We start from the raw sequence: 18135 nt of genomic DNA on the forward strand, positions 1-18135 counted from the left end.
TATTGTGAAGCTGTTGCAATTTAAAAATGACAAGTTAAATGAAATCAATTTGTCTAAGTTAAAGCAACAACTTCAGTAAAAACAAGTTTATATCTGTATTCTGCTGGTTGCAAACTAGTCAGTCATGTTTGTATTTTCTTAAACATGTTAACAAAACAGAACTTGCAAATCTCTTTACTTCATCATTTACAAAATCCTCTGTGATGATTAAGTTAAATCAGACTTGGTTTACTGAAGCTGCTATACTTGGAAATAACAAGGTAATCCCTCTTGTTATTTTTAAGTAGCAACAAACTCACAAAATTAAGTAAATGAAGCTAAATGTCAAGTAAACTTAACAGTCCCCGCCTAATAAACATAAATTTAGATTTAAAGTTATATTAACTTTTCTTTTTCAAGATGGTTTCCAAGATTATTTAAAGTAAGATCAACTTGTCCGGGTTCGGGTCAGGGGTAGTGTATTGTCAGTGTGTAGTGTGCATGTCTGCTGGTACACTGTTCATTTGGGTATTACCACACCTATCCACTGTGATAGCTATTAAATTACCCCAGATCAGTTTTCTCCAAATCACATTATTATCTCATCCCATCTAACTGAAAGCGAGTGGAAAGACACAACTGTCCTGTGGTACTGCTTGCCTTGCCCCTCCCCTCTCAGTGGTGTGGTGCTCCAGCTACAGGCTCTAATAGTTTGCTGGCTTCCACGCGCTTGTCAGCTCAATTCAAGATTAATTTGACTGCAGATCCATCATCTACATGTCTCACAGTGTTGAGTCAGCCTTATGGCATACATCAAACGCAGAGAGGGGGACACGGAGGGAATGGTATCAAACCCAACACCACAGGGAAGCCAACCCAAAGTGAAAAAAGGCATCGAATTCCTCCCTCATTTTTGTCTCCCTGACAGATTCTGTATGTGCAGATTGTGTGGAAAACAGGAGTGAGAGAGAGCAACGTAATAAAAAAGGGAGAAGATGAAACGATGAGTGTGACTCAGAGACGTTGCAAATGAGGGGATGGAGGGAAAGGAGCCGAGATGGAAATATCTGTGTTTACCGTAGTGGGTGGATGGGCAGCATATGAGAATATATGCGTGGGGTGATAACAGGGTGAGTCCTTCGTTTGGCACGTATTGTTTGATTAGATCATTAGCACTTGAAGTTATTGTTCAGACTTATTTGTCAAGGCAGTGAGCTGGCTGTGTAATGCCTCCCCTCTTATTTGGACCCATGCGGGTGATCAAAGAAGTCTCCCTCCCATCATCATATTTGCTCTGTGTCACGCATTGTATAATTTCTGCTGCATTATTTCAGACAATTTTATAGTAGTAAGAAGCAAGCTAAATTCATTAGACTACAAAGTGTATCAGGTATTATGCAACAGCCTGTCATGATATTGCCTCTCATTTATCGACCCCCACTGCTGCCAACGATTAAATATTACGCTTTGAGCAATTCAGATATTGTAATCGTATCACAACTGAAGGAAAAGCTTGTTAGCTTGAAGAAATATCAGTATGTTTTATTGGTGAGACCTCAGTCCAAGTGAAATAAAAGCGGCCTCCACCATGTAGAGAGACGCACACACAGACATGGGTTTGGATGGAGATGTTGAGTGGAAAACAAGGCTTTCTTTGAGCAGATTTTAATTAGCAATGTTCATAGCTTGGCTGCGTTCTTTTATGATTGGCCCACTGAAAGCCTTTTTGTTTGCCTAATGAAACACATTGAGGGGTATGTTCCTGAATTAAACTCGTGTTTGTGTATGTGTGCGTGCGCACGCCAGCAAGCATGTGCATCCATTTCATTTGCATGTATCTGTTAAATGGGTGGGTGCCTACATTCTTTTTGGCGTATTAGAGTTCCATTGGCAGGGATAAGAAACCATAGCAGGAGACAGAGATGAAAGAAATCCCTGCTCTTTGTTTTTTCTCCTTTACAAAATAGTTGTTTTAGGTAGGCAGCCATTGCCCATAATTGCTGAAACAGGGTCAGGTATTTGTCTGTCCTGCTTATGATTTACTATCGTGTCTGTGCCTTAGTAATCTGAAATAAGATCTGCGGTTAAGGGCAGCCCAATCTCAGACAAACCGCATAGATTGTGTAATGCAAAGCGTTCTGCTGGTTTCAGTGGGATCCCTTTATAAACACGTCTCACACAAAAGCCTCTGTGTGATCTGAGAAGCTTTGCACTGCATGCTTTCATATTATTTACTATGAAATGAAATTAAAATATATGTAGGGCAGCATGTATCAATTAATTTTTATTAATGATTAATCAGTCGGTTTCTTTCCCAAATAATTGATTAGTTGTTTAAGCCATAAAATGTCAAAAAAAATGCGAAAAAATTTCATTCAGTGTTTCCCAATGCCCAGCATGACATCCTCAAATGTTTTGTTTTGTCCGCCACCCCCCATCCCCACGCCCCGGCCTTGTCTATATTAAGCCATGTCTCTCTCCCACACCCTTTAATTTTTCATTTTCATTATTGTTATTATTATTTTTTAAGTCAGTTTCTTCCTCTTTCCTTTTTTTCTTTCTTATATTTTTTTGGAACTCCAGTTTCCCCTTTTTGGGCAAATGAATGAAAGTGTACACTAGCTGCGTTATGAGACGAATGCTAGTGCAGGGGCGGACTGTACCATTTTTTTGTGATACAAAGTTCACTGTCTCATCCAATATATTCAGCCAATTTTAACATAGTTATTGTACTTATTAGATATAAAGTGCAAACAAAACCAAACCTCCAAAAACCAAAACCAGTCCTCCCATTGGGGCCCTGGTTAATAAGTCCTACCCCCCACTGCAACGCCTCTGTCCAGTACCCAAAGACATTCAGTTTACTGTCATAGAGAAGTAACGAAACCAGAAAATATTTAAATTTAAGAACCTGGAATCAGAAAATTTGGTGTCAGATTACTCAAACCAATCTATTTAATTTATTATCAGTTAGTTGGCAATTGATTTAATAGCTGACACCAAATCAGTTAATCAAAACAACTCTAAATGTATGGATGCAAGCATAGTATTAAACAATAATAGCATTTATAGAAGAAAATTTATAGCTCAATATAAAAAGGATTTTCAGTAATTTGGAATTCAAATCATTGTTAAAAAAAAAAAGCTAATAATGTAATACTACACAAGTTTTGTGTCACTTAGTTTATAAAGAAATTACTTGAAATACTTTGTAAGTTTTGTACTGTAACAACGAATGCATTACAATTACCACATTGGGGAATGGGACTTGTTAATATTTTTTCCTAATTTATTAACATTTGTAAGTAACAGTAATAAAAATGAGTCTTTGAGCTGCAGTGCTTTATTGCTAGAATTCCACGCAGTCTTAACTCTGCTCTCAAATAGCAGTGGGTTACTGAGGCTATGAGCGAGGGTCAAAGTGCACAGTCGATAGCTTTGTGTACTGTGAGCAAGAACAATTGGTTCTTTGGCAGAATGTGTTCTGCACATGAATACCTCTGAACAGTTAATTGCTGCCATGGCAACAGAACAGAGAGGGAAAGTGACATTAGGTGAGTTGTTTGCAAGAAAGCGATCCCTTGCAGTGACAGTGTGAAAGTGTGTGTATGCGAGCGCAGGTCAACATTTTCTCCTTATCACCGCACAAGCTATTCAGCGCTGACAAAGACACTCTTGTGCTGCTGGATTGGGGAAAGTTACTAATGCTGGCAAGATCAAAATCTAAGTCACATTGCAAGATACTGGCTGGGGCCTCATTACAGAAACTTCCGAAGTCTGAATGTTATCTCAATTAAAGATGACATTTAGGAATTTTGGTATTGCAGAAATATATTTCCTTATTTCTGTTTTCTATAATAGAAATATAGCTATTACAGAACTGTCCTAACTTTCCCAAATAAGTACATTTGAAGTCAGACACTGTGACATACACCAGACACATGTTTGCGTTCTGGTGCCGCTCACGCTGACACAGAAATGGTTCAACTCAGTCAATAAACCTGTCAATAACTGTTAAACTGGTAAAACGATCATTCCTGTCACTGTATGTGTTACAGGCACAGCAGCTGAAAAAGAAAGAAAATCCAAATGCCTAAATTGAAAAACGAATACCTACCCAATTAACAAATACTCGAACACCCAAATATTTGCGTCCAGCCCAAGTGATTATACACTGCAAATCAAAAGAGGCATGATGGGCGTGGCGTGTAACACAACAGCGTCAGCCACTTGTGTGACATATAATATACACATTGGCTGCACTTTCAAAATAACATCAAAAACAGAACATGTCAGTATCAACCGCTCACCTTCTCTATTACATGGCGGCTGATCTCATCCTCCCTTTCCTAATTTGTGGACATGTACGACCACCGTTGTTCTTCTTGAATTAGCTATAGCTGCCTTTTAAATCTCCTGCACTGTGGTGGCCAATATCGATAATCGATAATCAAAATGTCACACCTACCAACCCATGGCTTGTCCATCTTGAGTAGCCTGTGGGTACATTATAAACAGGCACACAAACATGCCAGGATGAGTGCCGATTAAAGAAACAAATTATAGTCAGTATTCCTTAAGATAAGATAGTAGGTCTGTGATGGAATATGACACAGATATGACTTCCCTTCTGTAGTAAGACAAGCAGTTAAGGTATGTTTCTCTAATACAGGCCATGATGAAGCATCATGACAAGTTATTACAGTTCATCCTGAGGGGGACAAGAGTGTGAGTGCCAAATGTCATGGCAATCCACCCCAAAAAACCCAAGTTTTTGATACATTACACTCCAAATAACAAATGTCACCCTCGTAGTGCTTCTAGAGGAAAAATGAGGGATCAAAAATGTAATTTGAACACAACATCTGGGAACCAGAAATGTCTGTGCTAAATATTAGGAAATCTATCCAAGGTTTACATATTTCTCTGGATTGAGTTTTCTACTGTTGACCCTCTGCCCTCTGGTTTTTATTTTTAGGTTTAGTTCTTTAGTGTTTTCTAGGCTTGTGGGGTTTTTTTTAACTGTGAGCTGCACAGCCCTTCAATTTCCTTCTGGATTAATAAAGTTAATCTAATTTAATCTAAATGATGATCACCAGAGCCGTCAGGATATCAGTGCTAAATTTATTGGCGGTCTATCCAATAGTTTTTGAGATGTTCTACTAAAAACAAAAACTTCAACAACGGAGCATAGTAGAACAGATTCAGCTCATGTGAAATCAAGAATAAAAAAAGTTCTTAGATAGAAGTGACATGATAAAATGCATCAGTGTACACACATTGGTTCAGTGGATGTGTTTTTGTAATGTATTTCCATAAGAACCAGCTTTATACATCAGATAGAAAAGACACACATATAAAAGAGATTAAAAAAAGAAAGTTTGCGCTGCAGAGCTGCTGTCCGTTGTGCACACATGCTGTGCAGCTTCGCTCAGTAAGTGATAGACATCCGTTCTGCATATGGTCTGCAATGGCTTAATATCCTTTGTGTGTGCTCATTGAGAGCAGGGCAAAGTGGCTGAGGTGTGAGATGGGAAAAGCAAGGGACATACAGGCGTGCTTACACTGGCTTTGTCGGACTGACTGGCAGGTGCCTCAGCACTTGCTGGCTCCTACAGTATGTATGCACTTTCCTGGTGATGGTATAGGTTTAAAGCTTCATATGTTGTGTGTGTGTATGGTATCACATGGCTTCAAGGTCACATCATAGCCTCAGTTTTCTAAGGAAAAACAATCAATCATTGGTTTCCTAAGCCGTAATCAACACCAGTAAAATGAAAGAGAAAATATAATTCTGGTGAGAGGATAATCGACTGGGATATCCTGAGTGGGCCTCCAAGGGGATTGCATCATAACAGTGTGCCTGCTGTGATGATGTTATCAGGGACAGCTGCATGGGGCGGAGCCAGGGGTCGAGGCTCTTGGGGAGCCAAGAGGCAGCCAGTTGCCAGCAGATCCCCTCCGCTGAGACCCACCTGCTTCACATGTCCATTTTTCCTCTAAACCCCTCAAAGGGATTCCCTGAGTCCTCTTCTGTGGCCACTGGCCCCCGTGTCTTTGAAGTCATGATCCTGTGTGTTTTCGTGGCATTGAAGTCATTATTCTATGGTCATGTTGTGTCATGCGTTTGATCCAAAAGTTTGTTTGAAGTTTTAAAGGGAACTCTTAATGTTACTATTGGGCATAGGCCAAACATATTAGAGATATAAACCAAGGCAGTTATTAACAACCAATGACGATACGAACCAGTAACCCCTTTAGTCTATTTATGAATCAGATACTCTCAGACCAGTGAAATGAACAGTTTACGGAAAGGGACATTAGCATCAATGGTTGGAAGTAGCTGGCGTGCACAGGGCAGTGCTACTAATTAAATTAAAAGCCCTTGAAGACGAAGAAGCCCAGCCTAACTTAATACCATCAATTAGGGGTTGCTCCGCCATCTGACTAAAATCCCACACCCCGTTAGTGTGATTCATACAGGAAAATATGCCTCTTTGTCTTCGAGGTCAACCAACGCTTTGGAGGAGCTGGCGTAGGGTCAGGAAACAGTAGTTGAGGGTGTAGGAGTGGGAACGAAGGCAGTAGGGCCGGGAGTTTGTTCTACTAGATAAGCCATAGCATGAGGTCATTTTGAATGAGAACTCGTGTATTTTCATCTCAGCTTAGGGCAACGACTTTATAGTTCAACAACTGGTCTTAAGATAAATGTGTTGTTGCAGCGTGAAGGAAAATGCTACAAGAAGAAAATGCTTCCCCATAGAAAAGAAATATTGACCATACTGTCAGTGCTTTCATTCCAGGCCCACAATATTCAGTAAAAGGTTTATCTAATATTAAAATGAACTTTTTTTTTTGCTTTGTTTTTTACTTGGTGCCCAGAGCACACTGATTTTATGATGCTTGTCTGTACAGTATGTGGATTCTGCTCATTTTTAGAGAGGGAAAAAATAGAGTTTTGGCAGTGAAGCAATCTTATCACAAGACATTTTATTTTTATATCAGTTTGGAAAAGAGGAGAAAATGATCCAAGCAAGGTAGCAGAAAGCCCAGCTGGTACTGATCTCTAACTTTAAAAAGGGGTTCACTTTCATTTCCAAGGTCACAACAGTCTTTCACTCACACCTGTGGGAACATTTTCAAGTCTGTGATGCAAAAAAAAAAAGGTCTCCATTCAATTGAATAATTCTCTCAGATCTGATCGGTCTCTCATAGGGGTATTAGACTTGACAAGACACTTGCAAACCTTCTGTCCTCTTTCTGAAGTAAAGCACTCTCTTGGACAAGAGCTTATGAATTACTCATTCAAGGTCCTGTCAGACGTCCACATCAGGATGCCAAAACATGAGCATATGATGTGAGGTTTTGGCAGTTGAGTTGGGCACAACTGGACGCATCACCACACTGTCATTCGTCCATGTCACTGCACAGTAATCAAAATAACAGCATGAACTGTTGTGTACTATTTCGTCAATCCCGTTTTATCAAAGCCTTATGTGAACTGTTATTTCTGCAGCATCTTACATAAACTAACCTCAGCAACGGCAGTTATGGGCTTTGTTTTTGAGTGGCAGGGTGCACCCTGGTAGTCCATGCTCTCCTCAATCAAACCATCCCTACAGCGTGTCTCCAACAGAGCTCACCATGGAGACTAAAACACTTTTTGGCTCAGGTTGAGAAGAGATATATGTATGTGTGCGTGTACGTATGAGTCATTATTAGGGTTGTTTTATCATTTCATAATAAAACGGAAACAGCATGTGTGTTAGATTAGGTGAGCGAAGAATGCCGCACAATGCTTAGGCATCATTTTATGTAACCCTGTGTCATTTTTTTAAAAAGTGTTCATGCAAGAGCAGTTGGAAAATTATTCAATTATGCACTTTAGATTTTTTTTCCCCTGCCGTGCTTGTCTTACCATAAAGTTATCCATTGATTTGTATTTTTGGGTATGTTTTTATAAACCTTTGCTTAACCCTTTGAAACATGGATTATCACTTTTCTTATGCTTCTTTCAGATGAAAAAAAAACAAACACGAAAAGGCAATGAGTAGCTTGGTAAGAAATGTCCCAGAACTTGAAAGAAATTAGCAGATTTGAAAAAAATATTTTTAAAAAAGCAAGGGAAAATGTTCTACAGAACTATATTTAAAATGATCAAAGTTATATATTTAAAAGTATTTTTATCATTTTTTTTTTCAGGTCATTTACCTGTTGTTTTTGTTTTGTTTTTATTTTGTACTTTCCCCTTTTGTTTGTATGTTTGTTTTTCTTTCTTTTTTTGTTACAAATATTAAGTAATTTCTAGCTGACTTCTGGGTCATTTCTTCCTTTGCTGCTCAGTACCTTTTTCCCATGTTTTTGAAAGAATTCAGGCCAATTTGCCCGACTTTCAAAGGGTTAAAGAAATAGTGTTTAAAAGTTAGGGGAGTGTTGTGTCTCCTAGCAGTGAGGATTGCAAGTAGCTATAACTTGTCCTCGTTTGAATTCTTCACTTCTTAACAAGTGTTCATTGTTAATGAGGTTTTTAGCAAGTCGAGTTATCCGCAGAGGTCTCTTTCATTCTAAAAAAAAAAAAAGTCCAGGAGATTAAAACCGCTAAAAACACTGAATAAAGCAGTTTCAAATTACAAATCAGTGCTTTTCCAACGCTGCATTTCTTAGATGTGCCGCTAGCCCAGCACCTGCTAATGTGTGCTCACATTTTGCCTCTGAAAACTTCAGGGGACTTTTACCAGGTGCCAAATTATCAGTAGAGGTCTTGTCTCTAAAACAAACAGATCCGGCCATTTAAAACAGTAAAAGCAATGAATAAAGCATTCTTGTGGTGGAGGAGCTGTGAATTATGGTGGCTGAAGTGAAAACGTGAATGGCCCTTTTTGGAGCCAGTGTTTGATCTGTCATGGCGGTGAAACATGGCAATCTCCATAAACGACGAACCGCTCCCATAGTAGATAGAAACGGCTCATTTTAAGGTAACAAAAACACAATCATCTTATTTTCAGATGATTATACAACAAAGAAAACATACTTATTATGTTATTTTCCATTTCTGCCAATATATCTCCATAAATCCTACACACTGGACCATTAACAAGTCTTGTGAATTTTTACATCACATATTCCTCTGTGCTCCAGCAACATTCCCCTGCAAGCCTGGCTCTTTGATAGAGAATATTATTACATTTTGATTAGTCCCCACTGTTACCACAGCAATATTGCAATGCTGAGTCTCATCAAATGTGTCCCGGGCTGGAATGGAAGAAATATTACATTTCCTGTTTTTAATTTTGAGTAAAAAGTTGAGCTGGGACATTGGCAGCCCAGTAGAGGAGATTAAAATTTGTGTGACTTCACTTTTTTTTTCCTGTGAAAAAGATTTGGAGAAAATTAGGCAGGAAGTATGCGGCTTTCCCTGAATCCTAATGTGTCCTCTGGGAACTGCAGCATTGTTACACTGTTTATCAACTTCATGGACTACATTTCCACCGAGTATTGTGATTTCTGCAAAACTGAGTTTAGTTTTAGGCAAAAGGGAATCAATTTTACTGAGACATTTGTGTTCTCCAGCAACATCAACATTCACTGAACATTTTTAGGTTTTGGCAGAGAGAATGTCTGTAGTACTATAGATGATATACCCACAGAACAAATGTCAAACCCTCTGTGTGTTTTTTTATCAGCGTATTCATAGAGAAAGCTGAGAAAAAGGGCACTGTGGTTAACAGCTGCTGAACTCATACGCAAGAATGTATAATGTCAGAAAAGCGAATATATTTCTTGAGGTTTGCCAATGCTATAGGCCAGTGTTCCAAAGCCCACCCCTAACACTCTGGCCTAACCTTATGGTAACCCCAACCCTAGAGGCCTTTGCACACTTTTTTTCACCCTAAATTGTTGCATGTCTAAAAATAAATACGACCTCATGTTGTGTCAATCATGTGTGAACACTAACTTCAAAACTTTTGTCCATCATTAAAGCATTTGGAATAAGTTTGATTTTCTGCACATTTTGCATTCACCAAAAGCTTTTAGAGAGTTGTTTTACCAACAATCAGTGAAGGAAATGTGGCAGTATGATACATCAGTGACAAGACAGAAAAGCAGACTGCAAAGTATCTTTTCATAACTCAGGCGGCTCACTTTTGACAGGTCAGATAGTTAGATAGATCAGGAGGATAATGACTGTGTATTGACAGAGAAAGAGTGGGGACAGAGAGGAGGATAGCTTGGTCCTTTAATGCAGCTGCGGTGCCAAATGCAAGACGCAGGGAGGTACCTCCAGTGGAGAGAAACATGGGAGCAAATATGTCTTGTTTTGTGAATATTTGCAACTACGGTAATAGAACAATAAAATGTATTGGACGCAGTATACAAGGTTTTTTTCCCTGCATATTTTTTTCCTCTCTTAAAAATCAGGAAAAAAAAGACTTTTTTTGTTGATCCATTTGTTCTTTTTCTGTCCCCAAGGTCAGAGTCAGGGATATACAAATTCACCCATCGCCTGTCCCTCAAAGAGCGTGTGGCCAAAACAGAGAAGACTTCAACAGACAGACCTCAATCCTACAGGAGACGATCTCTTAGTGTGGACTGGTAAGACTATCTCATAATTTACTTAATCACATTCTTTCATGAACCCTAAAAGGTTTTGATGGTGTCTTTGGCCTTAAGTTCTTCAGAAGTAACACTATATACATGGCTTAGGCAGTGGTTCCCAACTGGTCCAGTCACGGGGGCCAGATTTCTCCTTACTCATTAGTCCACACATTACAAATGATCATATATTCAGTTTTATTTCACAATTTGTAAACAACACGTTGGCATGAAACACAAAGAAATAAAAGAAATTGAGAGAATAAACAGAGACTGCACTTCAAGAAAAAGTTCTTTGCTGGAATTTACTGTACTCCAAAACAGAGTGTTTTTTTACAAACTTGATACATTCACAAGTCACTTGTGATCCATTCAGAAAGGGGCCATGAAACACTTTTAGATCCCGGCCCACTAGTTGGGAACCACTGGTTTATGATTTTCAGACCATGCAGATTATGAAATAAGACTTAATAATAAATAAACTGGTATCTTTCCATGATCACAACTGAAATCCAAAAAGTAACACCCAACAAGAGAGAGACAACTGCAACTGAACCTTGCATATGAACCTATGATGTGTCTATGTACAAAGTCACGGCTGAGGTCGATGAGGACTGGGGGTGCTGGTGTTTGGGGCGGGGGCAGAGAGCGGGCGGGGTGGTGATAGGGTCCTGCTCTGTCTCTACGTCTGGGTTTCGTTGAAGAGCGCCAAGCAGCTCCAGTGGCGCCGGCTCATCTTGCTCTTGTAAAGCTCCAGTCCTCAGGCAGCCGATGAAAGGAGTTTGAAAGCTTTCCATCACGAGGCTGCCTTCCCGTCCCCACCCATGGGACTCCTTCCCAGTCTCCCCTCTTGTTGCACAGCCTCCACTCATTTATCTACCCATCCATCCTGCCGTCTGTCCATCTGGCATCCCCCCTGAGCTTCCTGCTATGTATTCTTGGCTCTTCCTTTATGCTTCTCTCACCGTTGGGAAAATAGCCCCGGGTCAAAGCGGATCTTACACTTCCTTTGCACTTAATATTGTCAAGTAAAAAATGTCCAAAAAGTCACGGGTCTAAACAGTTTCCAGGTTTCTAATTGGTGTGCGGGGACTACAGTAGCTATTCAGTAGAGTTACTTTGCGGTCTGTGGAGTTACAGGTGTGGGATCCCATCGAATGCTAGGACCTGGTGTGAGGTCTTACGAGGTCTTTTGTCGGCCTTACGAGACCTACTGTGTGGTCTCGGACTGACGTTGCGATGTGTGGTCCGCCAGCAGAAATGTGGTGTTAAGTGTATGAGCGTCGGAGTGTACGTGCAGTGTGAGGTCCTTTACTTTAACAGCTTCATGTTTTCCTCCCATGTTGCCGGAGAGGGGACCTGGCCTTTAAAGTTCAGGTCCTGATTGATGTAGTCTGGTTTTAATGAAACACAGTGGGTAGATTGGACATGCTCATTTATGAGAGGGATGAGGGGGGCTCGGCTACAGCTGGAATTCTGACTTTCTCCAGGGCGAGCCGCCATTATGGGAGTGTGACCGGTCTTTTGTGACATAATAAACAAGGGACCCCAGGAGGAGAGATTCAAGGTTGAGGGCTGAGTCATGCTACTGGGAGGTGAAACAAGGTCGGTCGAGCCCCCGACAAGACCAGCACGGCTCCTCTAGTATGCACAGTCATCAACGTGGTCAGAAGGAAAACACGAAAACACGCCATGAATCAGTTGCATTTTTGGAATTGTTCAACATTTATGGCACTTCCTATGGTCTGTCTAGGCAATCTGTGTCATTGTTTTGCTTACAAGTAATTATCATAGAGCTACGTGTATTTTCCTAAGTGGTCAGTAAATGTATCATGTTGGAATGTGATATTTAAGTGCCATGAGGCCCGACCTAGTTTACAGGCAAAAATTACAGCAGTGAATTGCGCTAAAACCCTTTTATTATGTGCAGGGTTCCCACAGTCTTGGAAAATCTCGAAAAGTCATGGAATTTTACAATCACGTTTTCCAGGCTTAAAAAGGCATGGAATTAATCAAAATCGTTGAAAGTTTTGGAAAAGTCATGGAATCATGGTGTGTAATTGAATCGTTACAATAATCTTCCTTGAATAACCTTCAGTGTAACGTAACATAATTTTCTATAGCTTTCAGCATAACGTAGCTCTAACATGTATCGATGTGTGACAATGTTTTGTTGGCCATTATGAACATTTAATCATTTTCTCCCTGGGTTTGTCTCTCCTTTCCTTTATGCCAGCTGCTGAAATAATTTTTTGAATCTGATATGTTGAAAGAGGCTGGGTCAAGTAGGGCAAGAAAAAAAACATCTTATTCTGGGTCCTTAAAATGTAATGGAAAAGTTTGGGAATTTTGTCCATGAAAATGTGTGGGGACCCTGTATGTGACTCATCAAGGACTGTGATGCATTTTGCACATGCAGAGAAGTACAGTTCAAATAGTTACCTGTTGTCTAAGAACAGTTAATGCCTCAGTGAATCATTTTTTCTTGAGACAGAGGCTGTAAAGCTACTGGAATGTGTTGATGAAAGTAAAATGTCGAAATGTAGCATTACCCACCAATATACGCTTTCAAATTAAAGTTTAATTATGTTTATCTGTGGACCCCCCTCTTTTCATTCTTAAAATCAAAACTTTTAAGAGTAAAGCAACACAAGGATCATATTAAATACCAGGCTGGAAACCTACCAGCAGCCCTCTGCAGTTAAGCCGTCTCAGGTGGCTTAACACCATAACCATCTATTTAGTGGACCATTGCCGTTTATGTCGATTCAAGTCAGATACCCAAACAAACTGTGACCATTAAGGGAATTCTAAGCCAAGGCAGCCCATATACAAGCTTGAAACAGGAGCTGTTTTGTAGCTTTATCAAAGTCCGTGAGAGCTGGCAGGGCCTTGGGAAAATGCGATAATAAAAGATAATGGGAGTGTTATTGTTATTGGTAATCATAGTAAATGGCCTCAAGGGTATGGGTGGAGAAAAGAAGTAGAAGGAGGGGGTGGTAAATGGAAAATAAGAGGGTATATGCTGCATGTTGAGATTGCTGAAAAAATATTGATATGTTTTTTTTCTTTCCCAGGAAACCATTAATGTAAATAATTACAATCTAGGCGTCTGGGTAAAAATGGTGGCCTGATGAATTGAATGAATTTTTGTTCTCTAATCCTGAATTAAAAGTAATTCTTACTACTGGTTCTCTAAAAGCCATTTAAGAAACTTTTTCATCTTACTTCAGCCCCATACTGCTCCTGCATGTAACTGAGAGAATTCTTTGCATTATCACATCATAAAAGAACAATAAATATTTTCCCTTTTTTCCTGTAGTGCTGTTTATCAGTCTAGATTGATTTAATCTGAGTTGCTGAGTGATGTAGATATTTGCCGCTTGTGTATAATGGAACTAGATTGCACTTGGCTTGTGGTGCTCAAAGTGCCAAAAAACACATTTAGAAAAACTCAACAGCAATGCCTTTCTCCAGAAATGATTCAAGGTAGTTACTCAAGATAATCCACCTATCTACCCACGACTGGCACTTGACAAGTGTTCATTTCTGATCCTGGCTGTAACCTCAGCCCGTACTCATTCTGAACATGTGAAATACTGCAGCTTTGACAGTGCTTTTGGCATAAGATCACTACACCAAAAGCCCCCTTTCACATAATCATAAAACACCGCTGGACAGCCTCAGCTGGGAATGCAGCCGGACAGAAATTGGTGTTATTATACACTGCCTTTGCATGGTACATGCACGGGCACCATCACTTGAGAATGCAGCTGGTAACAACCTACTGTAAGGAGCACAAGGGCACCTATAGGACGGGCAGGAGGGGAAGTGGATGGGTCCAACAAACCCTAAAGTTTCATGGTTTTCATGTTCCATCTCAATGTGATGTTTTTTTTCTACACAGCAACCATGTTCCTTCTTTCCCTAATCCTAACCATCTATGACTTTGTTGCCTGATCCTAACCATCCGTGCCAGCATGTGTGTTTGTTGGTGTTCCAGCACTATTTGCCATGTGCTTGTGTTGCCTTAACATAACCACATGCAACCTAATCCCACCACATGCTTGTGTTGACATCTCGGTAGCAGCATCCCAGAACATAAAGAGCAGACACAGGGGGATACGCGTAATATGTAGATGCCGAAATCCACTGCAAAGCAGCAGTATGTGACAACCTGGGATAAGAATGTGAATTATCTTAAGTAACCAGGTCATGTATCTGGAAAAAGACATTGCTGCTGAGTTTTTTTTAAATCATTTTTTCAGCGCTTTGAGCTCCACAAGCCATGTGCCATCTAGTGTCATTATATTTGAGAGAAGGCAGACATCTCTGCTGCTGATATCTCCAACACTCGGCAACTCACACCAAAACAATCGAGATTGATAAATTGCACTTCAGGTAAGAGGAAAAATGTGTATGTTTAATTTTAGGGTGAACTGTCCCTTTAAGTTCAATATCTAAACTAATACACTCAGCCTAACTTAGGTCTGTTTCCCACTGCCACGTATATTTATTGCCTTGTTTCCTGTGCATGACGTTGACAGGGGAGACATCCAGCAGAGTCTGAGAGTCAATACTGGGGCTATAAAGGGACACTGGTTCTATTCCAGCATAGGGCCAGTAAATAAGTCTTTATTTCCATATCCTCTCATGGTGACAGAGAGGCAGTTCCAGCCCTTTGCCAAAACCCCTGAGTACAATGGAGAGGCAGCCATGTATGTCGGCCAAGCAGTTTTTATTTCCCTTAACAGTTCCCCCGCAGTACGCCTGGAGAGGAAACTCTATACATAAGTACTTAAACATCAACGTGTACCGTAGCATTCGCCACTCAAACCATATCCACTTCATAAATAAAAGTTGAAATTTGAAGTTGCTACCACACCAGTTAAGTGTTTGATTGTGATGTGTGTGGTTATGCAGTATGTGCCGGTGGGTTTAAACCCTCTCCATCCCCTGAAGGCCCCTCTGCTCTGCCTGGTGCCACCCTGTCTTCAGGGATAACTCAGAGCTGACAGCACTCTAAGGATGACGTCCTAATTTCATGCCAGCAGTGAAGCGCCAGCCATAGACAATGTATTAACACAAACACACACACACACACACACACACACACACACACACACACACACAGACAAAGTGGTCGAAACTCATGTCTGCATGTCTGATTTTCTCCTTGATATTCATGCTCACACACACATGAGCAAACACAGATTGTAGTAGTTAGCACTGTGTTGAGTTGGGTGTGTAAAGGGGAATGGGGGTTACCAAGTGCTAATCCTTATGAATTGTGCACAAAGGCAATACGAAAGAACATAGAGAAATCACTAAAAGTCTTAGTGGAAAAAAGAGGGCAGTGCTCAAGGGGCCTGGGTGTAAAGTGGTTTTGGACAATGTGCCACTCGCCTCATTTGGTTCTAATTTGATTTAATATTCCTGGCTCTTTCTTTTTCATCCTCGCTTTAGATTTTCCTCCTTTCTTCTGTGGCTGAGAGCTGTCAGTTCAAACAAGAAGGACAAATGAGGAGGTTAAAGATCCCAATAATTTTTCTTTTAAGTACTGCTCAGAACATACTGTTAACGATCACAACAAAGGGAACTGTTCTCTGATTGTACTGGAATGTCTAACATTTTACTCCTGCTTTCTGTCTGCATATAAATAAAGTTACTCTTAGAGTGTGTGAGACACTTAAAAGCTTCAAACACATGCAAAGGTGTAAAATACTATTTGATTGATATACATTTCAAAATAACATAGAAACGAGATGCAATATTGGGCTGGTAATTTTTAACTGTTTCGCTGAAAATACGTGAGAAGTCTTGTAGTTATTTACACATCACATGTCAGCAAGTAGGCAGCAGGAAATCTGAATCATTTATCAGTGTGCAGGTGTTACTCTTTTGGTCTTGGAAAATACACACCAATATTTTCATCAGTGTTCCACAGTCTTATGTTCAGTCCAGAGACTAATAATGCTTTCATTTTTTAAGCCAACATTGACAAGAAATCCTCAGGTTTTTGAAAAATTATGGAGACTTCAACACTCCATGAAAACTGAGCAAACTCCGCTGATGAAGATCATGTAATATGAAAGCGTCAGCAGTATTAAATGGACATTGTGGTTAAATTATACTGTTAACTATTTCCAGGGTGCTTTCACACTGGTAGTTGGGTTCCTTTGGTCGGGACAAAGGGAAAAAAAATTATATATTGTTGAATTTAGTGGTGGTGCAGTTTTATGTTGACACTGATTTTTTACAAATGATACAACAGGAGTAAATATAAAGTTATATGGATTGACAGGTAACCCATTAAATGGACAGTTCTGGTGATTCTTATTCTGTATCATCAGTGCATCATCAGGATCCTTATGGGGAAATTAAATTGCGTTGAATAGCTGATTATATACATTATTACAGACAGGCGGACACAAACACAGACAGATATGCAAACACAGACGCACGCACACGAAGACAGACACACAAGAGCTCTATGTGATCAGAACAGGGCGGAGGAACAGAATCGCTTTCTGACCAGCACAGAGAAAGGTGGCTGCATAACAATTAACATATTGGGGCACTTCCATGTCCAGTGTGAACCCAGTGTGAAAGTCTGATAGCAGGCAGAAAACCACATTTCCAAGCGGTCCTGGTTGAATTCTTTTTTCCACACGGGGGTTTAACTGACAGTTTTCGCACCAGCCTAAATGAACGTGATTACCGAGGCAAACAAACCTGAGTTTGTTTTAAAAGGACTGTTTTTTTTCCCCCGTTAAAGGGTTTTTGGGGGGAGTTTGTCCTTACCTGCTGTGAGGGTCCAAGGACAAAGAGATGTCATATGCTGTAAAGCCCTGTGAGGCAAATTGTGACTTGTAATAATGGAATTTATCAATAAAATTAACTTTTGTGCTGTTTAATGACACTAATAGAAACAAGTTTAGTTTTTATTGACAAACCCTTTGAGGATATGGGAGAACATTTTCCTCAGAACAGAAATGTTTATTCGCACTGTTTAAGTTTGGACTTCAACTGCTTCTTGGCCTGTAATAATAATTTGTTGAGACTGCGTTTGTTGGCGAGATGAGAGACTATAGATTCCAGTCCACACAAGGGAGCAGAATTTCTGCTTACCTCTCGACTTTTGGATAGGCCCCGGGCTATTCTAACACACACGCACACAAACACAGAAACATAGGAACCTGCTCACTTTTGTGCCCATTCACAAATACATGTACTCACATAAATTAAGTAGATCACTTAGAACACTTATGTGCGCACACCTCAGACATGCATGCACCCACACACTCTCACTCTGTGTTCTTGACTCTGGATGCTGTGGGCCGCACTAAGGGAGATTTATGAGGCTGGCTCCCTCTTGTCCTGTGTGTCTCTGACTTGATACTCTGGTTTCCACTCCAAACCTCAACTCAGCACACAGACACAGAGAGACAGGGGGTGGGAATGGAGGGCAGTGAGAGAGAGAAAGAGGGAGGGTGGACTTAAAGAGAGAAGTAGAGAGTGTGTGTGTTGAGGGGGAGACAGGGGAAAAGGGGGATGTCAGGG

At 40.3% G+C, this 18135-nt stretch overlaps 1 protein-coding gene across 1 annotated transcript in view; it reads left to right on the forward strand.

Moving 5' to 3' along the window:
• The window catches only part of LOC121958366 (ankyrin repeat and fibronectin type-III domain-containing protein 1), a 169049-nt gene that overhangs the window by 110504 nt on the left and 40410 nt on the right, over positions 1 to 18135 (forward strand). The window contains exon 7 of the mRNA XM_042507254.1: positions 10450 to 10572. Within this exon, the coding sequence (XP_042363188.1) occupies positions 10450 to 10572 (123 nt within the window). The remainder of the gene's footprint in view (positions 1 to 10449; positions 10573 to 18135) is intronic.

Source organism: Plectropomus leopardus, chromosome 19 (assembly GCF_008729295.1).
Source record: "Plectropomus leopardus isolate mb chromosome 19, YSFRI_Pleo_2.0, whole genome shotgun sequence".
NCBI lineage: Eukaryota > Metazoa > Chordata > Actinopteri > Perciformes > Serranidae > Plectropomus > Plectropomus leopardus.